At 41.4% G+C, this 23928-nt stretch overlaps 1 protein-coding gene across 2 annotated transcripts in view; it reads right to left on the reverse strand.

Moving 5' to 3' along the window:
- The window catches only part of L3MBTL4 (L3MBTL histone methyl-lysine binding protein 4), a 374898-nt gene that overhangs the window by 81542 nt on the left and 269428 nt on the right, over positions 1–23928 (reverse strand). The window contains exon 16 of one of the 2 annotated variants that reach the window (XM_059039839.2): positions 21080–21150. The exons of the other annotated variant lie outside the window; for it this stretch is intronic. Within the exon in view, the coding sequence (XP_058895822.1) occupies positions 21080–21150 (71 nt within the window). The remainder of the gene's footprint in view (positions 1–21079; positions 21151–23928) is intronic. 2 annotated transcript variants of the gene reach the window in all.

Genomic DNA, 23928 nt, shown 5'->3' on the forward strand with positions numbered 1-23928 from the left:
CTCAAGTCTTGCAAATAGCCTGACTCTTTTGTACTTTGCCAATAGTGAAGAATTTTCTCTTTCAAGATTCGGTAGGCTAATGGGCATAAAGAATTCTGACATTGTTAGTTTTTAGAGAAAGAACAAGTCAACATACTGGAAAACGTACCACAACGGCCAGAGATTGGACCATGCAAATAGAATAGCATGATCCCACCCTACAGCGCACATGGGACGCTGGCAGAAACCAACTACAGCTCACGGAATCCCAAAAGAAAGTTCTGTCAATTTACAGTCCCCACAACAAGCTTGGTATCTGGAAGAACAAGTCCAATTTCTGAATGTGTGATCATCATCCTGACCCTGTTAATGATGTCTTCCTATTTTCAAATGTTGTAAGGAGATTTCTTATCTATTTCCAGCAAGTGTTAGCTTTTTAAAATATACCATGCTGAGAGAGCTAAGACAATTCGTAATCTAATTATGTGCATTTGTAAAACAACTGCTTGCATAGCTGAAATATAAATTTGATAAGGCGATAAATATAGAGAAAGGGGCAAGAGAATTAGTTCCAGAAATGCTACAAAATGCATCCAGTACCGAGTGTCCGCTGCAGGACTGGCACAAGGCCAGGTCCACAGGACGCAAAAACAAGCAGGTTCCCGGCCTGTGAGAAGTTCACGGTCTCCTGGGCACATCAAAAACATGTGTTCAGGGCAGATAAACTCAGTATTATTCGAGAAGGGACCGCAAGACGACTCAAGTCACGCGAATGGTGGTGCAGAGTCTAACTGACCGGGTCAGTTAAGCTCCGTCCTCCACACGTTGCTCTCCTGCTGATGCTCTGATGGGGGGCTGGCGAACGCATGCCTCATTTCCCACATTGTTCCCCTGCCTCAGGGACAGAGGCTCCCAGGGCTCTGGTGGGTTTGCCCCATTCTGAGCCCCGGCATCTTTCCTACCAAGGACCCTGGAAACTCCCTCTTTACAGCACTGCACGTCTCAGCGTGGGAAGTCATGGGCTGAGACCCCTGACTCTCTCTGATCTTGGCTAGGGGACCGCCACACATGTGACTGTCTGCAGCCTCCACAAGGCCTGCTGGGCTCACGTTAGGAGGCAGCGCAGGGAGGAGGCCCAGGGTGGGGACTCGGCAGTAAGATGGGTTCGAGCCCCGGCTCTGTCACCTTTAGCTGTAGGGCCAAGGATACAGGGACCTGGCTTCCTCTCATCTGTAAGGCAGGGTACCCCAACGTAGGATGAAGACTATTACGTCAATAATGCCCACACACGGCTTAGCACAGACAGTGCCCCAAACGTCAGCTCATGGAAACACCCAGCAGGCATCCTTCTCTTCTCCCTCTGCCCTCTGCCCCGCCCCTCCCTGAGGTCCAGGTCACTCCTGCTCCCCCTTCAGCTGTGGGCCCCTGCCACTTCCTCAGAGACGCCCTCCCTGACCTTCTGGAGCCCTCCTCCCTGGACCTCAACTGTCAGCGGCCGTCGCTGGGCCGGGAGTTCGTGACGACTAAGCCCAGATCTGCTCTCGTCCACAGCGGCCACCCCGGGCCTGGAATAATGCTGCGCGTGAAAAAAAGAATGTGCCGAATGACCGCGGGAGAAAGGAACAACTCTGGCACCAGGGAGACGGTTCTGTGGAAGGACCTCGAGGGCCCCACAGGGTTAGGAAGGCGGCACCAGGCGGGTGGCTCGGCCGCTTTCCCCTCCGGCAGCTCGGCTTTTGTCTGTTTACTTCTAGGTTACCCCAGACTCCACTGGAAAGCACTAAAATACAGTTTAGAAAATGCTTGTTTTCAAAGCTCCTTCCTAGGACTTAACACCTTCTGCCTCAGGAATCTGTGAGATAATGTGACCGGAGACTTCCATGCTGTCTGTTATTGAAGAGGCAACTCACACTGAACACCTGTCATGTGTTCATCACCCCAAGACACACAGCAGGGGGCCCACTTCACCTCCGGTGGCTTCTCCAAGGAATTCCCTAGAGGTGTTCAAAGAGGTTTTGACCTTCAGTACGATGGAGCCCTCAAAGAAAATTTCTGACATTTTGGCATTTGTTCTGAGATGAGTTTCTCCTGATTTAATGACACCTGGTATTCTGTTCATGTCACCCACACCTAATGTTTTTAAGTCACCGGGCTCACAAGGTGCCGAGCACTGGGTATAGGTGCCATGCCCAGCAAGACCACGCTTGAGCAGGTATATCTGAAAATAAGGATTCTTTGATAGCGTGCTCAAGATGCAGAATTTGGTGTGTGTGGGGAGGTTGATTTAGAAAGGTTTTTCAGAAAACATTTTTAATTTTGAGGCTAAACAGTGAAACAACACTCAAACAAGGATTCCTTTGAAACTTATTATTCCCCAACCCCTATGTTCACAGAAGTGAAAAAATATCTTCTGATGTAAACATCATGAAGAAACAAACACCGCCCACCCCTGCAATTTAGCCAAATGCAACCCATCATCTGACAGATGTCCCAGGGAAGGGGGCCCGATGCCAAGGAAACAGTTAGTGACCCAGATTCTCAGCTCCTCAGGGAAGGGTTTTCCACGAAATTTCAGGGCACCTGTGTGAAACATGGATGATTAAACTTTACTCTCAGCCTCCTCTCTGTATGCAGCAACCTCTACTTTTTTTTATATAAACTAATATCCACTGCGAATGTGACTGCTTCTGCAAGGGGCTAGAAGGCACTTGTCTGAAGGTGCACTACCTGTAAGGGTTGAGGAGACCTCGGGTTTTAGGACAGCAGTGGTTTCCTCTAGCCTGTGATAAAGCGAGGCTTTGGGTAGATATGTCCACATGTCTTTCAAATAAAAAGGATTTGGGCTGTAAAATTCATTAATGGTAAGACAGCAATTCTGTCATCTCCAAGGAGAAATTTCTGGCCAAGCAGAAAGGCATTCTTCTTAAGAAAAGAAAGACTGTCATTAAATAGAATAAGAATGTCAGAGATGCTGAAACAGCTTTTGACTTCAGACTTCAAGGCCAATCTGTCCAACAGAAAGCAAAATTCCCAAAGTTTTTGCAGAAGTCTGCTTTTGTGTTTAAAGGAGAATTTAGCAATGGTCAGAGAGGAAGCAAAAGTCACACAGTGTCTAGGGCACACCTACCACTGGGGCCCAGCCGAGAGGGTAAACCTAAGGAGTTATGAATCCACTCTGATGAATTTAGAGAGAAATGTTTGAGTACTGGTCATACCTTCAAGAATATAGTGCTTTATTTTTAATGCTTTTCATGTTAATTCTCTCCTTTGATGCAGTCAACTACCTCTTTGAGCAGAGAAATGGTCTCCACCTGACAGGCCAGGAAACAAAGGCTCATAGTCTCGAAGCCTTATTAGCTCATTGGGCAGCAAGTTGGTGGCTGGGCTCAAAGTCAGGTCGCCCCACCCTCCTGCCAGGACCCTCTGCTAAGCCACAGTCATGAGGACAGCCTGCTGCAGGGCAAGAGCTTCGGAACTTCCAGGAAGATCTACACTCTGCCTCTGTCCCTCAGCAGCATGTGACCCTGGACAGGCTATTCAGCCTGCTCTCCATCACCTCAACAGGAAACGGTGACCTATTAGAGGGTCTTTTAGACGGAAAATGAACACGACTCTGCTTTATAACTTGCGAAGTGCTGGATGAATATGTTATTATCACCGTTACCACAATAGCCAGCATATTAAGGAAACAGCTATTATTTGATGCTACTGCTAAGAAATGTTTTTAAAAAGAGTGTCTTTTCAAAGTTATAGAATAAAAACTAGGGAAAGGATGTTAATAAAAATCCACCACCACTGGGGAAGAGCATTTTTTTTTAAGTCTCATCTTTCTAAAGGCAAATAAAAGAAAAAAAACGTCATCAGAGTAACTACATCTAGAATAACTCAGGAATCTTACCTTTTTTTTTTTTTTTTTTTAGTTAGGTTCTAGTTTCCTTAAATACTTGTTATTTTATGATTATTTTATAATCTGATTTTCTACACATCAAAACCATTAAAGGCAGTCAAAATTCGAAGGAAAATGACATCATCTAAAATTAATTCAAAAAGGAAAACAAATCAATGAAGAAAAGCAAGAAAACAGTGAATGAGGGAGAACCATGTAAGTAACAGAAGAAACTGTTGTCTTTGCTAATGAAGTCTATGACATAAATGATATGCGATGTACCCTCACAAGGCAACAGTAACTATGGCAACAAGAAGAGATGCAATGCACTCAGAGTGACTCAACCAAATACCTAATTGACACACTAAACATATTTCAGGTATATTTTCATATGGTACTGAAGTATTTTTTACCCTTACTTATGCAAAATTACTCACTTTAATAGCCACACCCCTTTAACTTACAAAAAGATTAAGTTTTCTTGTACCATCAGCATGACTTTTACAAAAACAACCCAAGGGTACTGTGGTCATCAACAACACTCGTCTTCTACTTGGCAGTGATGAATTTTATGTCTGAAGAATCTCAGTTCAGAAATCTAACACGATGACTGTCTGATGATATAGCTTAGAATCATTTACATATATTCAAGACATCAAATTGTGATTCTCTATCTAGACATATGGTGCTTGGCATTACTATTTGAAGTCCTCTCTCTCTGCAATAATGGAATGTCACAATAGCAGTGCTCTCTGGGTAGAGAAACCCAGGAAAATGTTTGGCTAAAGGACTTTTAAGAAAAGGAACTCCACTGTCTCATTCCCTCAGCTGCTCTGGCATCTCGAACCTTCTCTCCTGTCTAACCTTTCTGCATACCCTTTAGAACAAGACCTGAGCTCTTCTTCATTATTGACTATCCTTATGGGGTATAAATCCCAAGTTTACAAAACGTTTTCTCATAAAATAGGCGCATTCTCTCCAAGGAGACTGTGCACTAGGGCAGTTTTTTTTTTTTTTTTTTTTTTTTTTTTTTTTAGGTACGCGGACCTCTCACTGTTATGGCCTCTCCTGTTGTGGAGCACAGGCTCCGGATGCGCAGGCTCAGCGGCCATGGCTCACGGGCCCAGCCGCTCCGCGGCATGTGGGATCTTCCTGGACCAGGGCACAAACCCGTGTCCCCTGCATCGGCAGGTGGACTCTCAACCACTGTGCCACCAGGGAAGCCCCACTAGGACAGTTTTTTTTCAAGTTTTTGGACCTCTCATGAAGGCAAAAATGTGTGTCACACCATCCACCTGATGGAGAGACACGGAGGCTTTCTGTGTTTGATCCTGGAAATGCTTGAGAGGTAAAGGTGCTTCGCTGCATTCTGGGGATATTTCCTTTTAGCACTGGAATTACAGACAAGGAAGACCAGCCTGGCAACACCCTGGGCCGAGCAATGAATAAAGGAGAGAAACGGTCGGCTTTGGGGGTATCCACTCCCCACAGACACCCACACAATTCTCACACATTCACAGACTCTGAGAAGGGAGGTGTCCACACCCCTGAAATCTGACATTGGGAAGAAGACGATGTCATTAGAATGCCCTATCATCCGGCCTGGGAGGATGGGTGGAGCATCCAGGAATCTAGGGCTCCTGTGCCGGCCCAGGAGAAGGAGTGCTGTGCAGGGCTGGAACACGAAGCTGTAATTCTGGGCCAGGAAAAACCTCTGCTTCTCTGCTTGTCTCTGGGGTGTCTGCTCTGGACAGTGAGGAAGCGGAGGGCGCTCAGCTTAGTGACTTGTGTCTGATCACTGTCCCAGGACACTGTGCCTGCAGGGGGGCAACTTGGACAGGTGAAGCTGCATTCTAATATAAGGAGAGGCAGCAGAGGAGGTGTCAGAGGCAGATTCCAGTGCCGGTGGGTTATTTCTGGAGTCCTCTGAGGAAGCTCACAGCGTGGCTGCCCACACGGCACCAGAAGTGGTGCCGTGGGATTTGGTTTCCAGAGTTCTCAGCCCCTCAAGCCTCAAAACTAAAAATAAGTGTCTACTTATTAAAGCAGATTTATTTTTACTAGACATTTTGACTCTTGCGCTGTAACTTTTTCCACTTTTGAATTTTCCATATATTTTGTCAATAATGCTTATAATTCTTCAAAATCCATACACTATAAACTATGCCTTGATTCCAGCAAGAAAACTGGCTTTCTCATTTTCATGTTTTTCTGGAATGTGACAGCGAAAGAGTTTGCTCTCAAAATAAGGATGAAGGGAATTTTAGGAAAGGTAATATAGAATATATTAAAAATCAAACAAAAAAAAAAAGCTCACGATATCCCTGAAAGGAAGCTAGAGGCACCCAGACCCCATGCTCAGTTCCAAGAATTTTCCTCCTGCTCTGAGCCTTACTGGCTGTACCAAGATGGCTTCCGGCAGGCCTGCGAGTGTAGGTGTTTCAGAGCATCTGGCGGGGAAACAAACTAATTACTCCAATCTCAGCACCTCTAAATCTCTGTCCCAACACTCCTAATCTCAGCTAGCCTCTAACTCGGGATACAGTTCTCTCTTATTTGTCATTTTAAGCAATGTGAAGCTGATAACTCTCCTTTTTAATGAGAAACCTGTTACATTCCATTCTGTCTTGGAAGCTCTTATAATTAATATTTTGACTGACACCTGAAGAAAGCAGCAGAGTGCCTGCAGGAGGGTCTGATCAAGAGGAGGTGCAGTACCTACTCTCCATAAGAACCAGGGCATCGTTTATGCTGTCTTACAGCACTACAGATGCTATGCTGTCTTACAGCACTACAGATGCTATGCTGTCTTACAGCACTACAGATGCGACGCTATGTTGTCTTACAGCACTACAGACGCTATGATAGCTGTTGAAATTTTTCTAGACTAAAGTTGAGAATATTCTTTATGTGCTCTTACAAGGCCACCAGCTTCCTTTCACTTGTCAGAATGTCCTCCTCGAGTTAACTGTGGGTACCAAACTTCTGCCCTTAGACTCGTCTTTTAACCCAGTGCAAATAATTCTCTTCTTCTTCCCAAGAACTCCAGTTTGTCCCATGCCACCGTATGGATCACATTACCACACCAAATATTAGTGTCATTACAAAGATAATAAGTACTTACAATCAGCTTTTTTTTAAAAAAATTAATGCTTTCTTTTTAGGGCAGTTTTAGGTTTACAGAAACATTGAGCAGATAGTACAGAGGGTTCCCATACACCCCCCTTAGCCCCTAATCTCCCCAACGGTTTCCCCTATTGTTAATATCTTACATTAGTGGGGTACATTTCTTACAGTTGATATACCAATATTGATTCATTAGTATTACAAACTGGACTCTACAGTTTACATTAGAATTCAGCTTTGTGTAACAGAGTTTTAGGGGTTGTGACTAATGTATAATGCTGTGTATATATCATTATGATGAATAAGTTTCATACAGAATAGTTTTACTTCCCTAAAAATCCCATGCTCCATTTAGCCACCCCTCCTTGCTTTCCCCAAGTCCAAACTCCTAACAACCACTGATCTTTTTTGCTTTTTCTATAGTTCTGACTTTTATAGAATAGCATATACTTGGAATCATCCAGTATGTAGCCCTTTCAGACTGGCTTCTTTCACTGAGTAAAATGCAATTAAGGTTCCTCCATGTCTTTCTGGAGCTCATTTCTTTTTATCGCTGAATAATATTCCATTGTATGGATATACAATAGTTTGTTTATCCAGTAATCTATTGAAAGATGTCTTGGTTGTTTCCAATTTTTAGCAATTATGAATAAAGCTTCTATAAACATTTGTGTGGACATAAGTATTTTTGTTTGTTTGTTTGTTTGTTTGTGGTAAGCAGGCCTCTCACTGCTGTGGCCTCTCCCGTTGCAGAGCACAGACTCTGGAGGCACAGGCCTAGCAGCCATGGCTCACGGGCTTAGTTGCTCCACGGCATGTGGGATCCTCCCGGACCGGGGCACGAACCCGTGTCCCCTGCATCGGCAGGCGGACTCTCAACCACTGCGCCACCAGGGAAGCCCGGCAGGAGTATTCTTAACCACTGCACGACCAGGGAAGTCCCGATTTTAGTTTTAATACAGTCCAACTTATCAAGTGTCTCTTTCATGGGTCATGCTTTTGGTGTTGCATTAAAAAACTCATTTAAAACACAAGGTCATCTAGATTTTCTCCTACGTTGTCTTCTGGAATCTTTATAGTGCTGTGTTTTATGTATAGGTCTCTGACCCATTTTGAATTTATTCCATTTTGAATTGTTAAATTTATTCTTTCTTTTTTGTCTTCTCCCTCTTTTTCTCCTTTCTCTGATTCTAACTCAGCATTTTTTATGATTAGATTTTCTCTCCTCCTTAGCATATCAATTATACTTCCTTCTACATTTTTATGCTTGTTGCACTGGAGTTTGTCATATGTATTGACAACTTCTTCAATCCTCTTTCCAATAACACCATATATAATGCTTCATGAGCAGCAACAAGCACCTTGTGACAGAGTATTCCCAAATCTTCCCTCCCATCCCTATAATATTGCTGTCATCCATTTCAGCTATCCATAAGCGGTAATCGTCCAATACATTGTTATTATTATTTTGAAAGGCACTTGAACAAACTGTCATCTACTAGAGCAATTAAGAATATGAAAAACAGGAGATTTTATCTTACCTCCACTTTGTTCCTTCTCTAATGCTCTTTCTTTATATAGGTCTGAGTTTCTGACCTACACAATTTACTTTCTCTCCAAAGAACTTCTTTTAACATTTCTTGCAAGGCAGGTCTACTGGAGACAAATTCCGTCAGTTTCTGTCTGTCTGAGAAAGTCTTCATTCCTCCTTCACTTTTGAAGGATAATTTCATGGTGAACAGAATTGTTGGTTGCAGTGTTTTCTTTCAATACTTAATGTTTCACTCCACTCTCTTTTTGCTTCGGTGGTTTCTGAAGAAAGTCCAATGTAATTCTTATCATTGCTCCTCTGTAGGTAGGGTGTTTTTTTTCTTTGCCTTCTTTCAAGATCTTTTCTGTCCTTGACTTTATTCATAGTTTGAATATGACATACTAGGTGTAGAATTTCGGGTATTTTTCCTACTTAGTGTTTTTTGTGCTTCCTGGGTCTGCGCTTTGGTGTCTGTCACTAATTTTGGAAAATTCTCAGCATTATGTCAAATATTTCTTCTGTTCCTTTTTATCTTTATTCTGGTATTCCCATTACATATATTCTACACCCTTTGCAATTGCCTCATAGTTCTTGGATATTCTGAAGCATCTTTTTAATTCCTTTTCTCTTTGCTTTTCAGTTTGAGAAGTTCTACTGACCTGTTTTCAAGCTTGCTGATCCTTTCTTTGGTCTTATCAAATCTGCTGATGAGCCTATCAAAGCCATTCTTCATTTCTCCTACAGTATTTTCCATTTCTAGCATTTCCTGCTGATTCTTCTTTAGAGTTCCCATTCTCTGCTTATAGTACCCAGCTATTCTTGCACAGTTCTTACCATACATATCATAGTTATATAATTATATAACTACATCATACATTCCAGTCTGATTATTCCAAAATATCTGCCGTATCTGAGACTGGTTCTGATGCTTGCTTTATCTCTTTAGTCTGCATGTTTTGTGTTGTTTTGTTTTGCCTCTTGGCATGCTTTGTAATTTTTGGTTGAAAGCCAGGCATGATGTATCAGATAATAGGAACTTAGGTGAAAGATCTCTGGTGTGAGTGTTTATGTTAATACAGCTGGGAATTAGGCTGTGTTTGATTTACCTATAGGTGTCAGAGGCTTCAATTTTTCTAGTATCCTTTTTCCATTCCCTGTTGTCTTTGGGTTTCCATAGAAACTCCTTCTTAAACAGAGTCTGTGTCTTACAGTTCTCTGTTGTACTATTAAGTTATTATAATGAAGCCCTATTAATGTCAAGGTATGTGGGGGGAAGTATTCTAGAGTCTTATGATTAAAACCACTTTTTTAATGGGCTTGAGTACCTGGACTGTGGCTTTTAAAAGAGTTTCCTGGCTTTTGTTTCCTTCTCTGATGTGAGACATATGGCTAGACGGGATTGGAGCTGTCTAATTGCCTTTCCTCAAGGACCTATAAGCCACTGGTAAAGTAATTTCCCTTGAGGGCAGGACCTCAATTCTCTGATGGATCTAAGAAGAGTAGTTGATATTCAGTTTCTTCAGCTTTTTTCTTGTTGTGAAGTTGTAAGTGATAACTTACAAACTCTTTACATGTCAGAGCTGAAGCCCACAGTCTGCTTTTTCACTGTGATCATTACCATGGACAATGTCAGTAAGAAGGCTTTACAGCGTCATTTCTGTCTTCAGTTCCCTGTGACAGCAAGTCCTTAGGGCATGAACCCCAAGAAGGCCCTTAAAATTCAGTATGCATATAGCTCATAGTATAAGTAGGTCATTTACACAGCATGATCACTGATCATTTTCTATGTTTCTATCTATCCTTTACCACATAAACTAAAAATGGCAGAATACGTTTTCACCAAATTTCAAGGATATATTAGTGATAGACTCTAACCTACTGAAGGAATCATGTAGTAAGCACGAGATTCATTGTTGGGGATCATGGGGCACTTCCAAGAGCTGGGCAATCATCACCTGTGGAACTGCTACTGGGGTCAGTGCCTGTCTGAGGAGTCACACCACACAGAGTAAGACAGATACCTTGGAGAGACAAAGACTAATTTCAAACATGAGTCTCAAGGAAAAATAAGCAAACAAACCACAAAGCCCCAAACCAAAAACCCAGAGCAGATACAGGGACCAACTTGCCTGCTCTCACAGGCAACTCCCATGCATGCTCCACGGTGAGCAGCAACAATTTATTCATTCAGTGGTGGTTAAAAATCTTTAAAGCATGCACAGAAACAACAACTTCTGTGATTACTACAAAACTGGTAGCACTAACTCCAGCCCTTTGCACAGACTTGCAGCCTAATCCTGTTAATTAAAAATTCCTGGTAAACAGAAGCACAGAGGCTGCCCAGAAGGCTTTTAATGTGTGTGTAAAAAACCAGTGAGTTTTGTAAACCTGAGTAGAGTACTAAGTGAAATGAAAAGATGTCCAAGAATATTTGTGCCTTTTTAACCTATGCAGGAGGCCTGCAGTTGTGGCTTCCTGATATACTGTTTAAGGCTTTCTTGTCTTCATTCTTTGGTTCCCCAGTTGTGGTTTTTCTTCTTCCCAGTAGTTTGATGATATTTATCTGATTGCTTTTATTTTCCTCAGTCCCTCTTGACTCTGACTTTCTGGTGATACCTCAGCACTGACTTTCTTCCACTAGGTTCAGATTCCTCTAGAAAAAGGCAGCACCCACAGTTCTGTGCATGAAGACAGTCTTGGACACACACACATAATATCATTGATGATAGAGCTTTTAAATTTCAAGTATACAATAGGATTTCCTATATGAAGATTGTATTCAAATGAGTATGAAAAAAGATGGATTGTTTTTTAAATGATATTGAAATAATTCAGAAAAACAACAATAAGCTGATATACTTCCTTAATCCTCATCAAAACCAATTCAATACAGAGTACAGATTTAAATGTTAAAAATAAGAGGCCATAGCTTTCCTAAGACTCTGATGTTGGAATAAGAATGAAATAAAAGCTATAAACCATGAAAGAAAAAAACAGATCAATTAGATGACATGAAAACTTATTTTTAGTTAAGAAATGAAAAGAAAAAGTATACAAGGTGGGAGCACATACAAAAATTATTGGTAAGATATATAACAGAGTGAACTGGTATCCATAATAAATTAAGCCAACTTCAAATCTATAGTAATAACATAAGCAATTAAAAAACTGGACAAAGGATAGGATAAGCAATTAACAAAAACATGACTGACATGGAAAAATAAGAAACTTCATTAAAGAAAAATGCTTAAAAGTATGATATTTTTCTTCTATCAATTTGTAAGGTAAAAGAGGTGAAATAGTCATTACTTGCAAGGTTAGAGTGAACTGATTACTCTCATACATTATTAAGTGTAAACAGCTACAGACACTTAAAAGCCAGGCTGAAATAACACTCATAATTTATAACGTGTGTACTTTTTGATCAAATAATTTCACATTCAGATTTTAATCCTATACAAATACTCCCACAAATGCCCACATGTGATGGTACAAGAATTTACTGTGTCTTTGTTTTAAATATAAAGACTGAAAATAATAAAACTGTTCATGAATGAGCATTTGATTAAATACATTATGGTAGAAGCACCCAGTGAAATTCTTTGTGACCATTAAGCAAAGATATGGTAGGAATTCCACTCCAAATTATGATGGAATAGCTTTAGTAGAACAACTTTCCTACAAAGAATGACAAGGAAAGCAAGCCTACAGATGATTCAGATACTGATATTATAGGGCATAGAATTAATAACTGCAACTGATGTATTTAAGAAGTTAGACGGCAAAATAGAGAATTTTACTAAATAACTAAAATTATTTTTTAAATAATGTATATGGAAATTCCAGAACTGAAATATATAAAGAGTTAATTAAAAATTCACTGGATGGGTGTAATAGCAGTTTGGAGACAGCTGAAGAGAGCATTAGTGATTTTGAAGAAAGGTCAGCAGAAAAAAATCAAAGCTGAAGCACATAGATTAAAAAGGAAGGAAATACAGAAAATAGCATAGCACCCATATGAACAAGAGAAAGTCTAAAATGTGTAGATAGAGTCTCACAAAGGAGGAGAAGGGAGAGAATGGAGCATAAGCAACACTTGAAGAGGTAATGGTTAAGAAATTTTTCAAAGTAATGAAAGACATATACTCACAGACTTAAGAAGCACTATGAATCCCCAAAAGACAGAGAGAGAATTACACTTCATAATAAAACTGCTGAAAATCAAAGACAACAGAAAAATCTTATAAGCAGCCAGACAAACTAAGATATGCTCTAAGACACACTCCCTCAAAGAAGACACACTGAAGCTACAGCAGACTTCTAGAGGGAAACCATGGGGGTCAGAAGACAGTGGTATGTTATCTATAAAGCCTGAAAAAAAATCAACTATCAATGCAAAATTACATAACCAGCAAAAATATTATTCAAAAGTTTAGGCAAAACAAAAACATTTCTGGACAAGAAAAACATACTTTTTAAAAAACATAGCTATGGGCTTCCCTGGTGGCACAGTGGTTGAGAGTCCGCCTGCCGATGCAGGGGACGCAGGTTCGTGCCCCGGTCCGGGAAGATCCCACCTGCCGCAGAGCGGCTGGGCCCATGAGCCATGGCCCCTGCGCCTGCGCGTCTGGAGCCTGTGCCCCGCAACGGAAGAGGCCACAACAGTGAGAGGCCCACTTACCGCAAAAAAAAACACACACACACACACACACAAAAAAAAAAACACAGCTAGAAGACACGCTAAAAGGAATACAAGAGAGTTTTTCAGACAGAGGAAAAATGATCCTACACAAAGATGTGTATTTTACTAGCTATAACGCCTATTAAAATATTAAAAGTGCATAACCAACAAGCTAATATAGGAAAAATGGTATAATAAAATAAATTCTTGGTTAATAAAAAATAAAGCAAGAAGTACAGTAAGTCCCCTACATATGAGCCTTCCAGTTGGGAACTTTCAAAGATGCGAACATGTGTTTGCAGTCCAATCACGTAAGTTAGTTCACGTGTCTGGCATACATTGTCACGTGCGTGCAACCTCTACAAGTGGTTATGCTTCTGTGTACTTTACTGTACACTACTGTATAGAGTACAGTAGTACAGTATCTTTTTCTCAAGCCCAGGATGTCTGGAAGCAAGCATAAAAGCAGTGGTGATGTAGCTGGTACTGCTAAGAAGCTCCAAGCGATAACAATGGAGACAAAAGTGACAATAATTGAGAGAGTGGAGCAAGGTGAAAAGATGGTAGACGTTGTTCATTCTTATAACATTCAACCATCAGCAGGATTCTAAAGAACAAGGACAAGATCATGGAACATGTGAATTCTGCTGTGCTGATAATATCGAAGAAGTGTGGAAAAGTGATGAAGGAGATGGAGAAACGTCTCAGTGTGTGGATGTGGGATCAACATCAGAGCTGAGTCCTGCTCAGCTTAATGATGACTCAAGAGAAAGCTAAAAGCCTTCATGAAGACCTGAAGAAGAAACACAGTGAAGAATCAGAGGGCGCATCTTTTAATGCCAGCCATGGCTTGTTTCATCAGTCCAAGGCTAGAACCAGCCTTCACAACGTAAAAGTAAGTGGTGAGGCATCGAGTACAGATATGGTAGCTGCCTGGGAACTTCCTGAAACGCTTCAAGAAATTACTGAAGAAGGTGCGTATTTATCTGAGCAGGTTTTTAATGTGGATGAGACAGGACTGTGCTGGAAGAGGATGCCGGACGGAAGTTGTATCAGTCAGGAGGAAAAGCTGATGCCAGGCTATAAAGCAGTAAAGGATAAGCGAACTCTGTTGGTTGGTGGCAATGCTTCCTGCGATATGAAGCTGAAGTCTCTCTTAGTTCATCATTCAGAGAACCCAAGAGCCCTTAAAAACATAGCCAAGGGCTCTCTTCCTGTTGTGTGGAAGAGTAACCTCAAAGCCTGGGTTACAGAGGCCATTTTCCAGGACTGGTTTTTCCACTGCTTTATCCCGAAGGTAGAGAAATACTGCTTGGAGAAGGACGTCCCATTCCACATTCTTTTGCGGCTTGACAATGCTCTGAGCCACCCCCACTCATGGACGACTTTCATCCCAACGTCAAAGTAGTGCATCTGCCACTGAATACTAAGTCGCTCATCCAACCTACGGACCAGGGGGTTACAGAGACTTTCAAGAACTATTATTTACGTCACACTTTTTGTCAGGCAGTAAAGGCGAGTGATGAATCAGGGACAACCCGGCAACAATTTTGGAAGGACTGTAACATCTACAAGGCCAAAAAAACAATGACTTTGCTTGGCGTGAGGGTATGGCCGTCACCATGAAAGGGGTTTGGAAGAAACTTTGCCTGCAGTTTGTTCACGACTTCCGTGGATTTGAGAAGGTGGATGAGGAGTCCAAAGAGGTCTTCAGCAACTTAGTGACCCTCCGTGAGAAGCTGGAGAGAGATCTGCAAGAGGACGACTTCACTGAACCCCTTGCTGCGCAACGCGAAGCACTTACGGAATTGGAGGCCCAGAGAAAGGATGAACAGGAAGAAGAAGTAACTGAAGTACTGAAGAGATTCACGATGCAGGAAATGGCGAGGGGATGTTCTTTATTTGAGGAGGCACTGTTAGTTTTTGAGGCACAAGACCCGAACCTAGAATGGCACACGAAGGTTGCAGCAGCCGTTCAGAATGCAACCCAGTGCTACCGTGTCATCTATGATGAGAGAAGAACAGCTGTAACCCAGACATCACTGGATCATTTTTCCAAGAGGGTAGATAGAATTGAATCCAGCAAGGAGCCAGAACCTGTGCCATCAACGTCAGGCGTGAGTGACATTGCAGCTTGCCCTCCGTCTCCTGTTGCTGATGGATCCTTCAGCTCTACCACCTCCCCCCTCCTCTCCCTCCCGCAGTCAGTAGCTCTTCTTGCCTGTACACTCGACGCCAGCCCCTGGATGCCAGCTGCTGTACTGTACTACTGTACTTTTCAAGGTAGTGTACTGTAAGATTAAAAACATTTTCTTTATTTTTTATATTTGTTTTTTATGTATTGTTTGTGTGAAAAGTATTATAAACCTACTACAGTATAGTACAATTATATAAGTCATCGTGTTAGCTGGGCACCTAGGCTAACTTTGTTGGGCTTATGAACAAATTGGACTTACGAATGTGCTCTCACAGCGGAACTTGTTTGTATGTAGGGGACTTACTGTATAAAAATTAAATATAAAATATTAAGAAAGCAAAAAATATATATAAAATATAAAAAAGCAAGAACACAAAACTGTTGAGAAAAATAAAAAACAATCATTAAAATGATAGCTATAAACCCAACTTAACAGCAGTAACATTACAAGTGTATTAAATACTCTAATAAAAAGACTACTATCATCAGACTGAATGTCAAAGTAAATATCACACGCCACTTACAAGAGATACACTGAGGCACAGGACAGTGTTGGTCACTTGCTTTATGATGAACAACAGGGGAAAGGAAGGGCTTTTTTAAAAAAATAAATGACGCTGGGTTAACTGAATATTCACCTAAAAAGTTAAATCTTGATGCCTATGCTTTATCAGGTATAAAAAGTAATGTCCAGGTGCACTGTAGATATAAACGTGAAAGAAAAACAAAGATTCTAGAACCAAGAATAACAGAACACAGTAATGACTGTGCGACAGGCAAATGTTTTAAACAGGACACTGAAGTGCTAACCACAATAGAAGGGACTGATGGACGGTATCGAAATGTGGAATTTCTATTCCTCACAAGGCACCACTGAGAATGAAAGGCAGATCACAGGCTGGAGAAGAAATCTGCAACCCCTCTGTCCAACAACGGACTCAGGTACAAATACAAAGAACGACTGCGTTTCAATAAGAACAATACAACCTAAAAGATGTATTTCACAAAAGAGGATGTTCAAATAGCCAACAAACATGAAAATGTGTTCAAGTTCATTAGGCTTCAGGGAAATGCGAAATTAGAAGCATAATTAAATAATACCGTAGACCCAAAAGACTGGCTAAAATTAAAGTGACTGACAAAAACGAACTGCCGGCAGGGATGGAGAGTGCCTGCAATTTCCACACTGAGCTGCGAGGAATGTACTGGGACAAGTGATTTGTAAAAATATTTGACACCAGCTCCTGAAGGTGAACTTATACAAACCCAGTTACCCAGGAGGTCCATTATTGGGTATGTGCCCTACAGAAATGCATACACATATCCACCAAGTCACGTATGAGAATGTTCCTAGTGGCACCATCGGTAAGAGAGCAAAATTGGAAACAACCAGCACTAAAATAAACTGTGGTTATCACCATAAAATTGAACAACATGCAGTAATGAGTATACACAAACCGTGATTTGGATGGATCTTACAAACATCATGTTAGCAAAAGTCAGACATGAAAGAGCACATACTGTGTGATTACATTCATAAAACGTTCAAAATCAGGAAAAAAGTAACTGATAGGGACAGAAATCAGAAGCGTGACCATGGCAGGAGGTGGTAACTGCATGGAATACGGTGAGCTTCCATCAGCTTCTTTTCCTGACCCAAGATTAAGTGGACGTGATCTCTTGTGGACGTGGGTAACATTGTTACTTAGGAAAAAAAATAAAAGAACCTAGCAGATGTATATGCACTGACTTAGGAAGATAGTCATGATGCATATAAAGATCACCAAATACACTATGATTCTATACTGGTAAAGAAAACAACAAGGTGAATTGTTACATCCAAAATAAACCTATGAAGGATTTATTAACAATGTTTATCTCATATTTTTTGCTTTGTGAAATTTTGGGGTTTTTAAAAAAGTGAACATTAGTTACACATTTGGGGCCAAAAATAATCAATAGTAAGGGACAACGCCCCCCGCCATTTTCCCAGCTGAACACTCCACAAGACCAAAGCTGCCCCTAGGGTGGGACAGCGTGGTGGCCCTGCAGGACGTCTGCCCGTGGTCCAGTAGTGAGGTTTGGGTGCTCTGGTCCAGGGGTCTCTGAGGAGCAGGGGGGCAGATCGCACGCGCGGGTGAGCAGGTCCCTCGGACTCAAGGAAACGCGCTTTCATAGCCTCACTCAAACTTGTTTTCAGAGGAGCAGATTTAACGCAGTTCTTGGCGGAACAGTTCAGAGTTTTTCCCTCTGGAAAAACCTGACAGGCCACTGCGCAGAAGCCAATTCCATCCCAGAGAAGGGACATGTTTGGAGTTGCTCTGTGTTCATGCCTTATTTACTTAGCAAAGGGCACAAAGGCTAATTACCACCTGCCACCTCTCAGGTGTAACACCCAATAAGCTTCCCTGCAAACCTTCAGATGAGTTAAGACAGACTCCAACTTACATCTGTTAATTTTATCACCAAACATCCTTCAAGACAATCATGTTTTCCTCAACCAATTTACAGCATTATAAACTAAATGTTTCTATCATCTGATCTAATTCTTTGGAAAAGGAAAAATGTTGAATCTCTAAGAAGTACGCTGGAAAATAATGATGGCCTTTAAAATACTTTCCATTATATCCGCCAAGCATATCAACTGTGAATAAAACGATTTAGAAAATGAAGATGTTTCCAAGTAAATATTGAAAACATGCCAAAGATATGAAGAGGAGAAGCTACATGGCTCGTGTACACATGTGCACACAATCTCTAAAAATCAAAGATACACTATTTTCCCTCATGGGAGAAATGAGGAACAGATTTTAACTCATTTTCCTTAAAATGAGGAAAAAAATTCCTAATGAATTAAAGAATGTGTTTATTCAAATCTATGGCCAGACCGAAGAAACAAAAAACAAAGGTAAGGATTTAGAAATTATACTCAGATTTATAGGCTTACAGAAAATAACAGGGAAATATTAAATAATCACTTAATGTCACAGTAGCAACATATTTATTCTCATTATTTTGTCTCATCCAGGTGAGAACCAGAGAAAATGAGCTTAATTATAATAACAAGGGTTAGATCAATATGAGGAAGAACCACTTGGGGTGACAAAAGGCTAGACAAAGGGCTTCCCTGGTGGCGCAGTGGTGGAGAGTCCGCCTGCCGATGCAGGGGACGCGGGTTCGTGCCCCGGTCCGGGAAGATCCCACGTGCCGCGGAGCGGCCGGGCCCGTGAGCCATGGCCGCTGCGCCTGCGCGTCCGGAGCCTGTGCTCCACGACGGGAGAGGCCACAACAGTGAGAGGCCCGTGTACCGCAAAAAAAAAAGGCTAGAAAGAGAGCAGGTGCTAAATAAATCCTGCCCGAATAGACCCCTGAAGGCACCTTCTCAACAAGAAGCACAGTGGCCCTGGCAGCACGTGCTCTGCACCAGGCAGGGGCTCCTCGTCATTAATGTCCCGGGTCTGTGAACACAGACCTTCTCTGGGAGGAAATCAACCGTTTAAATTAAGAAGCACGGTAAATGCACCAATAAATAAACACACGTGGTTATGAACTTTTTATAAACTACACAGAAAAGCACAGGTGCTTACTAAAGAAGATGGATTTCATCTTTCACATTATGCAGTTGCATTTTGCTAGGGATATTTTCTATATTTATAAGGATGATCCTCATTAGTATTTTACTATGTGAACTACTAAACTGTGTATTTGTTTTAACAGGAACGTATACATAATTACTCTGTGGAGATACTTTCCAAAGTGTCAAAATATGAATTGAGACACTGATTTTTTTTAGGGCTCTTCATGCAGTTGCAAGCATGTTGTTTACAGAATGAAGGCTGGTAAAATGGATTAGAACATTTGTATGGAGCAGCTTCCAAAATATCAGTTATTTATTTCATTTTATTTAAAGAGATGTTCCTATCTAGTTATATTATGTAGAAATTCTTCTGGCAAGGGAGACACATATAGATGCACAATCCAAACAGAGTAACTTAACTTCCCTCCCTTTTCTGAGGAAAAGATTCCTCCCGGCTTTGTGGATGAGATAAAATCAAGTGTTCTTCCAGTTAGGAGAGGAGCTTGGCCCTGCCTGAGATCAGCCCACAGAATCCACAGCCCTTTTGGACCCTCCTACACTTGTGGTGGGAATGTAAATTGGTGCAGCCACTGTGGAAAACAGTATGGAGGTTTCGCAAAAAACTAAAAATAGAACTACCACATGACCCAGTAATTACACACCTCAGTATATATTAGAAAAAAATAAAAACACTAATTCAAAAAGATACATGCACCCCAATGTTCACAGCAGCATTATTTACTATAGCCAAGATATGGAAGCAACCTAAGTGCCCATCAACAGATGAATGGATAAAGAAGATGTGGTGTATATACACAATGGAATACTACTCAGCCATAAAAAAAGAACACAGTTTTGCCATTTGCAGCAACATGGATGGACGTGGAAGGCATTATGCTAAGTGAAATAAGTCAGACAGAGAAAGACAAATTTCGTATGATATCACTTATATGTGGAATCTAAAAAATACAACAAACTAGTGAATATAACAAAAAAGAAGCAGACTCACAGATACAGAGAAGAAGCCAGTGGTTACCAGTGGGGGGAGGGGCAATACAGGGATGCAGAGTAAGAGGTACAAACTATTAGATATAAAATAAGCTGCAAGTATATATTGTACAACATGGGAAATATAGTCAATATTTTATAATAACTATAAATGGAGTGTAACCTTTAAAAACTGTGAATCACTATATTGTACCCTGGTAACATATAATACTGTACAGCAACTATACTTCAATTAAAAAAAAAAAGAAGTCACAGCCCTTTTGTTCAATGACTGCAAAGCACACTCTTAAGAAAAGTCGAACGGGTAATTGTACTGGAGGTGAAGTACAATGCAACCAAATTGTACTAACTTGAACTTTTAGCCAAATCAGGAGAAAACTCACTAATTTTCTTTTCCTCTAGACGATAAACAGATCTCCTACCATGTTCTGGAAGATACCAACATGTAGAACTACATTGCTGAAGACATAAAAATACAACTTACCAACATTTTTATCTGACCAAATAAAAATTATTGTACCAAATTCACACCCAAGAGGAAATATATTCCATAGCTTGCTACAATATAACCTCAAAATTATACATGACGTTCTGTGTATATTGAGCCTTAATTGCAAAGAAACATAATTAAGCGAAAACATGCAATTCTTTCCCCTATACTCTAATAATCCCTTAGTTTTTAACACTTAAAGTTTGCCATAACCTTCTTGCCTGTCTTGCTAACAGAGTACATTCTGCAGTCCCCCAACTTATAAGAACGCAAGGAGACACTTCTGGTTTCCCTCCACGCCCTGTGCAGATGGCAGAGAGAGATTCCACCACTGAGATGTGTTCTTTCTACAGGTTTAGATTTGTCTTGTCATCAGTGAGGACCACAGAGCAGATTATAGAGTCTTTCACTTTAAAAATGAGGAAATGGAGGTCAGAGCAGTGAAGTAGGGTTGGGATGAGAGGAGAGCACAAGTGTCTGGGCCCCTGGCAGGCTCTTTCCCCCATTCCTTACTGGAATGATAACACCAGCCAAACACACAAACAAGACATTCTTCCCAACAAAAAAGCAGAGTCTGCGTTTTTGCTAGTGTTTTTGTTTTTACCTCTGAAGAGAATATCCAAGTCAATATCTTCTTTTCCTTTGATTTTCAAACACTTTGCCTGCTGTACAAGTCTGGGCAAAGAACAGAAATAAAACCTAGATTCATTATCCTGTGAGGTAGGAATAAATCATGACAGCAGCACAAATTTAAATAGAAATCGCAGGGTAAACAATAGTGAATTAGCAGGTATTTTTGCTGCACAGAGCCGAGCCTTGCTAGAATTGTTCTTCAATTTAAGATTTAAAAATACACTTTTGTTCAGAAACTGTAAGTTTGAAACCTGAAACTTGAAAGCTCCCAACCCCCTGTTCTATTATAACAAAAAGTTTCTAAAACTCTCTGGAGAATAACCTCTTCAGATTCTGAGCAAGAGCTGTAGGGATGGTAGGTGATGGTGTAGTAGGTAGTAAATAATAATTGCTACTGCTGATTTCTGTGCTTACATTAATCAGAAGATTATAGACATTGTGTTCAAACAACTGTACAAAGTAATTTAGTTACACTGTTGAATGTCAGAGAATTAATTAACTTTTTAAATGCTCCAGAATACAGCAAGGACTAACTCTGTAACTCTTTCATCATGGAACTTCATTAAAACTTGAGGCTCATCGTTTGTAATGAATATGGAAGTTTCTAAAATGAAACTTTTCCAGTGTTGCTAATTACCTAGTAACTAAGTTTAGGTAGACGGACTTGAGAGGGTTCATTAATTTATCTGCAGTATTTAAGATTTTAATGAAAATTATATTACCTTGCTTGGCAAATATATTTTCTGATTGCACTTGGGTAACTGCTCTTTCCTTTTATCTTCACTGACAAGCTGTTAAGGTAGGCATGCCAGTACTGTTTCAGTTTTTGTTTTAGATGAGGAAACTGACTCAGTTACTAAAATCTTACATAGAAACCTAAGTGACTGGGACATAATTTGAGGCAATTTTATCTGTATGTTCCAAAAACGTATGTCATGATAGAAACACATTCTATTGATCAGATACTTTTTAACCATGAAGAGTTTTTTAATCAAAAAAGCAATTAACTGAGAAAGAATTTCTGTTGAAATCCCACCTTTGGACCTTAAAAGAAGGTCCTACACAGCCATTGTGGCCCACACCAGCCTCAGGTAGTAATCTCCTGTGGTGCAAGCAGAGACCAGTCCACCCCAAACCTGGGTCTGTGTCTTAGGCCCTGTGCCCTGGGTTTGAGGCCCAGAGTGAGCAATTAGACTCTAGTAGAAGCCTCAGCTTCCCAACCTGCAAAACCAAGACAGTACTTGCCTTACAGGGTTTGTTTGGAACAATCAGTGAAACACTGTATTATAACATAGTCTACAGACTCTTATGCATCATGGTCATGCATAAAAATACAGGGAATATTTTTATTAATTCCATATGTTTAATTTCATTATATATATAATATATACTATAAAATTATTTATATATCTCATCAGGATTTATCTACATTCTTGTAGGAAAGAACATTAATGGTGGAAGGAGGGCTTAGCCCTAAGCAATGAGCCTCTAGGGGAGAGAGCTGGTCAACACGGGATGTCAGAGGCACATGTGCACAGTAAAGTCATTTTGCAAAGAATAAGATGGAAAAGAAAAGAACAATTTCAGCTCTGCTTATGTCTTTTTGGCAAATAGTTAGGTGTTTCCCCCAAAACTTTACAAATTGTATGAAACTTGAGTTGATTTTCAAACCATCTGAAAGCATCCCTCTGCAAATACACGCTGATGAAGATGGCAGTTCTATCTTACAAAACTAAAAAAAGAAAAAGAAGCCAGTATGCCTTACATAACTTTGACGAGGATTTTATAAAGCAATTTAAAAATAAATCAAATAAATTTACTGAGTGGCTTTTTAAAAAAATGCAAGGTGCTGCGATCAATCACAGATATATTTAGGAATAGTTCTCGCTTTCAAAATTATTACATCACCAGGGAGAAACACCAAGTCAAACCCTGTAAACCAGCGGTCCCCAACCTTTTTGGCACCAGGGACCAGTTTCATGGAAGACAATTTTTCCCAGGACCGCGGCGGGGGTGGGGGGTGGAGAAGGAGGCAGGGCTGGGGATGGTTCGGGCGGTCACGCGAGTGACAGGCAGTGACGGGCAGCAGCAGATGAAGCTTCACTGGCTCACCCGCTGCGCACCTCCTGCCGTGCCGTGCGGCTGGGTTCCTAACAGGCCTCAGACGGCGACTGGTCCTTGGCCCGGGGGCTGGGGACCCCCTGCTGTAAACTGTTCAGATTCTGTTGCATCTCCTGAGTGAGGCACGTGCCTCCTAAGGACTCCCAGGTTCTTCATTTCATTTAACCTCATTTCATCCTCACAAAAATTCTATAAGGTGGGTGCAGGAGGCTGTGAATCAAGAAACTGAGGCTCAGAAATATTAAACCACTTGCCCATCTTGGGGGCACCGTGAGTCAGTGGTAGAGCCAGAGTGCAGACTCAACGGACTCCAAATCCAGGCTTCCTTCTACCCTACACATCATCTTGCAGGAACGGAGGGATTCCTGAGTGTCTACAGATGGCCTGGAGCTGGAGATTGTTGACGCAGGGAGGGGAGAGAACGGGGAGGACAGCAGTGTTCCCGGGGGCTGGAGGGAGGGTGCGGCTCTGTGCAGGCTGGTCGGGAGGAGGCTGGGGGTGCAGCCGGGTCTGTCCTGAAAGGATGGGGACGTGGGTGACCGACGGGGCCACGAAGGTCTAGGGGATGAGGGTGGGAGGAAAGCAGGAGCGGCACAGACCAAGCATGAGCAAAATGGAAGGGAGAGCATCTGGGGACACGAATAAGCCAGTCAACTGATGGGGCTGGAGCATCTGCACTGTGCGAGGAAAGGAAGGACC

Source organism: Kogia breviceps, chromosome 15, assembly GCF_026419965.1.
Source record: "Kogia breviceps isolate mKogBre1 chromosome 15, mKogBre1 haplotype 1, whole genome shotgun sequence".
Classification (NCBI taxonomy): Eukaryota; Metazoa; Chordata; class Mammalia; order Artiodactyla; family Physeteridae; genus Kogia; species Kogia breviceps.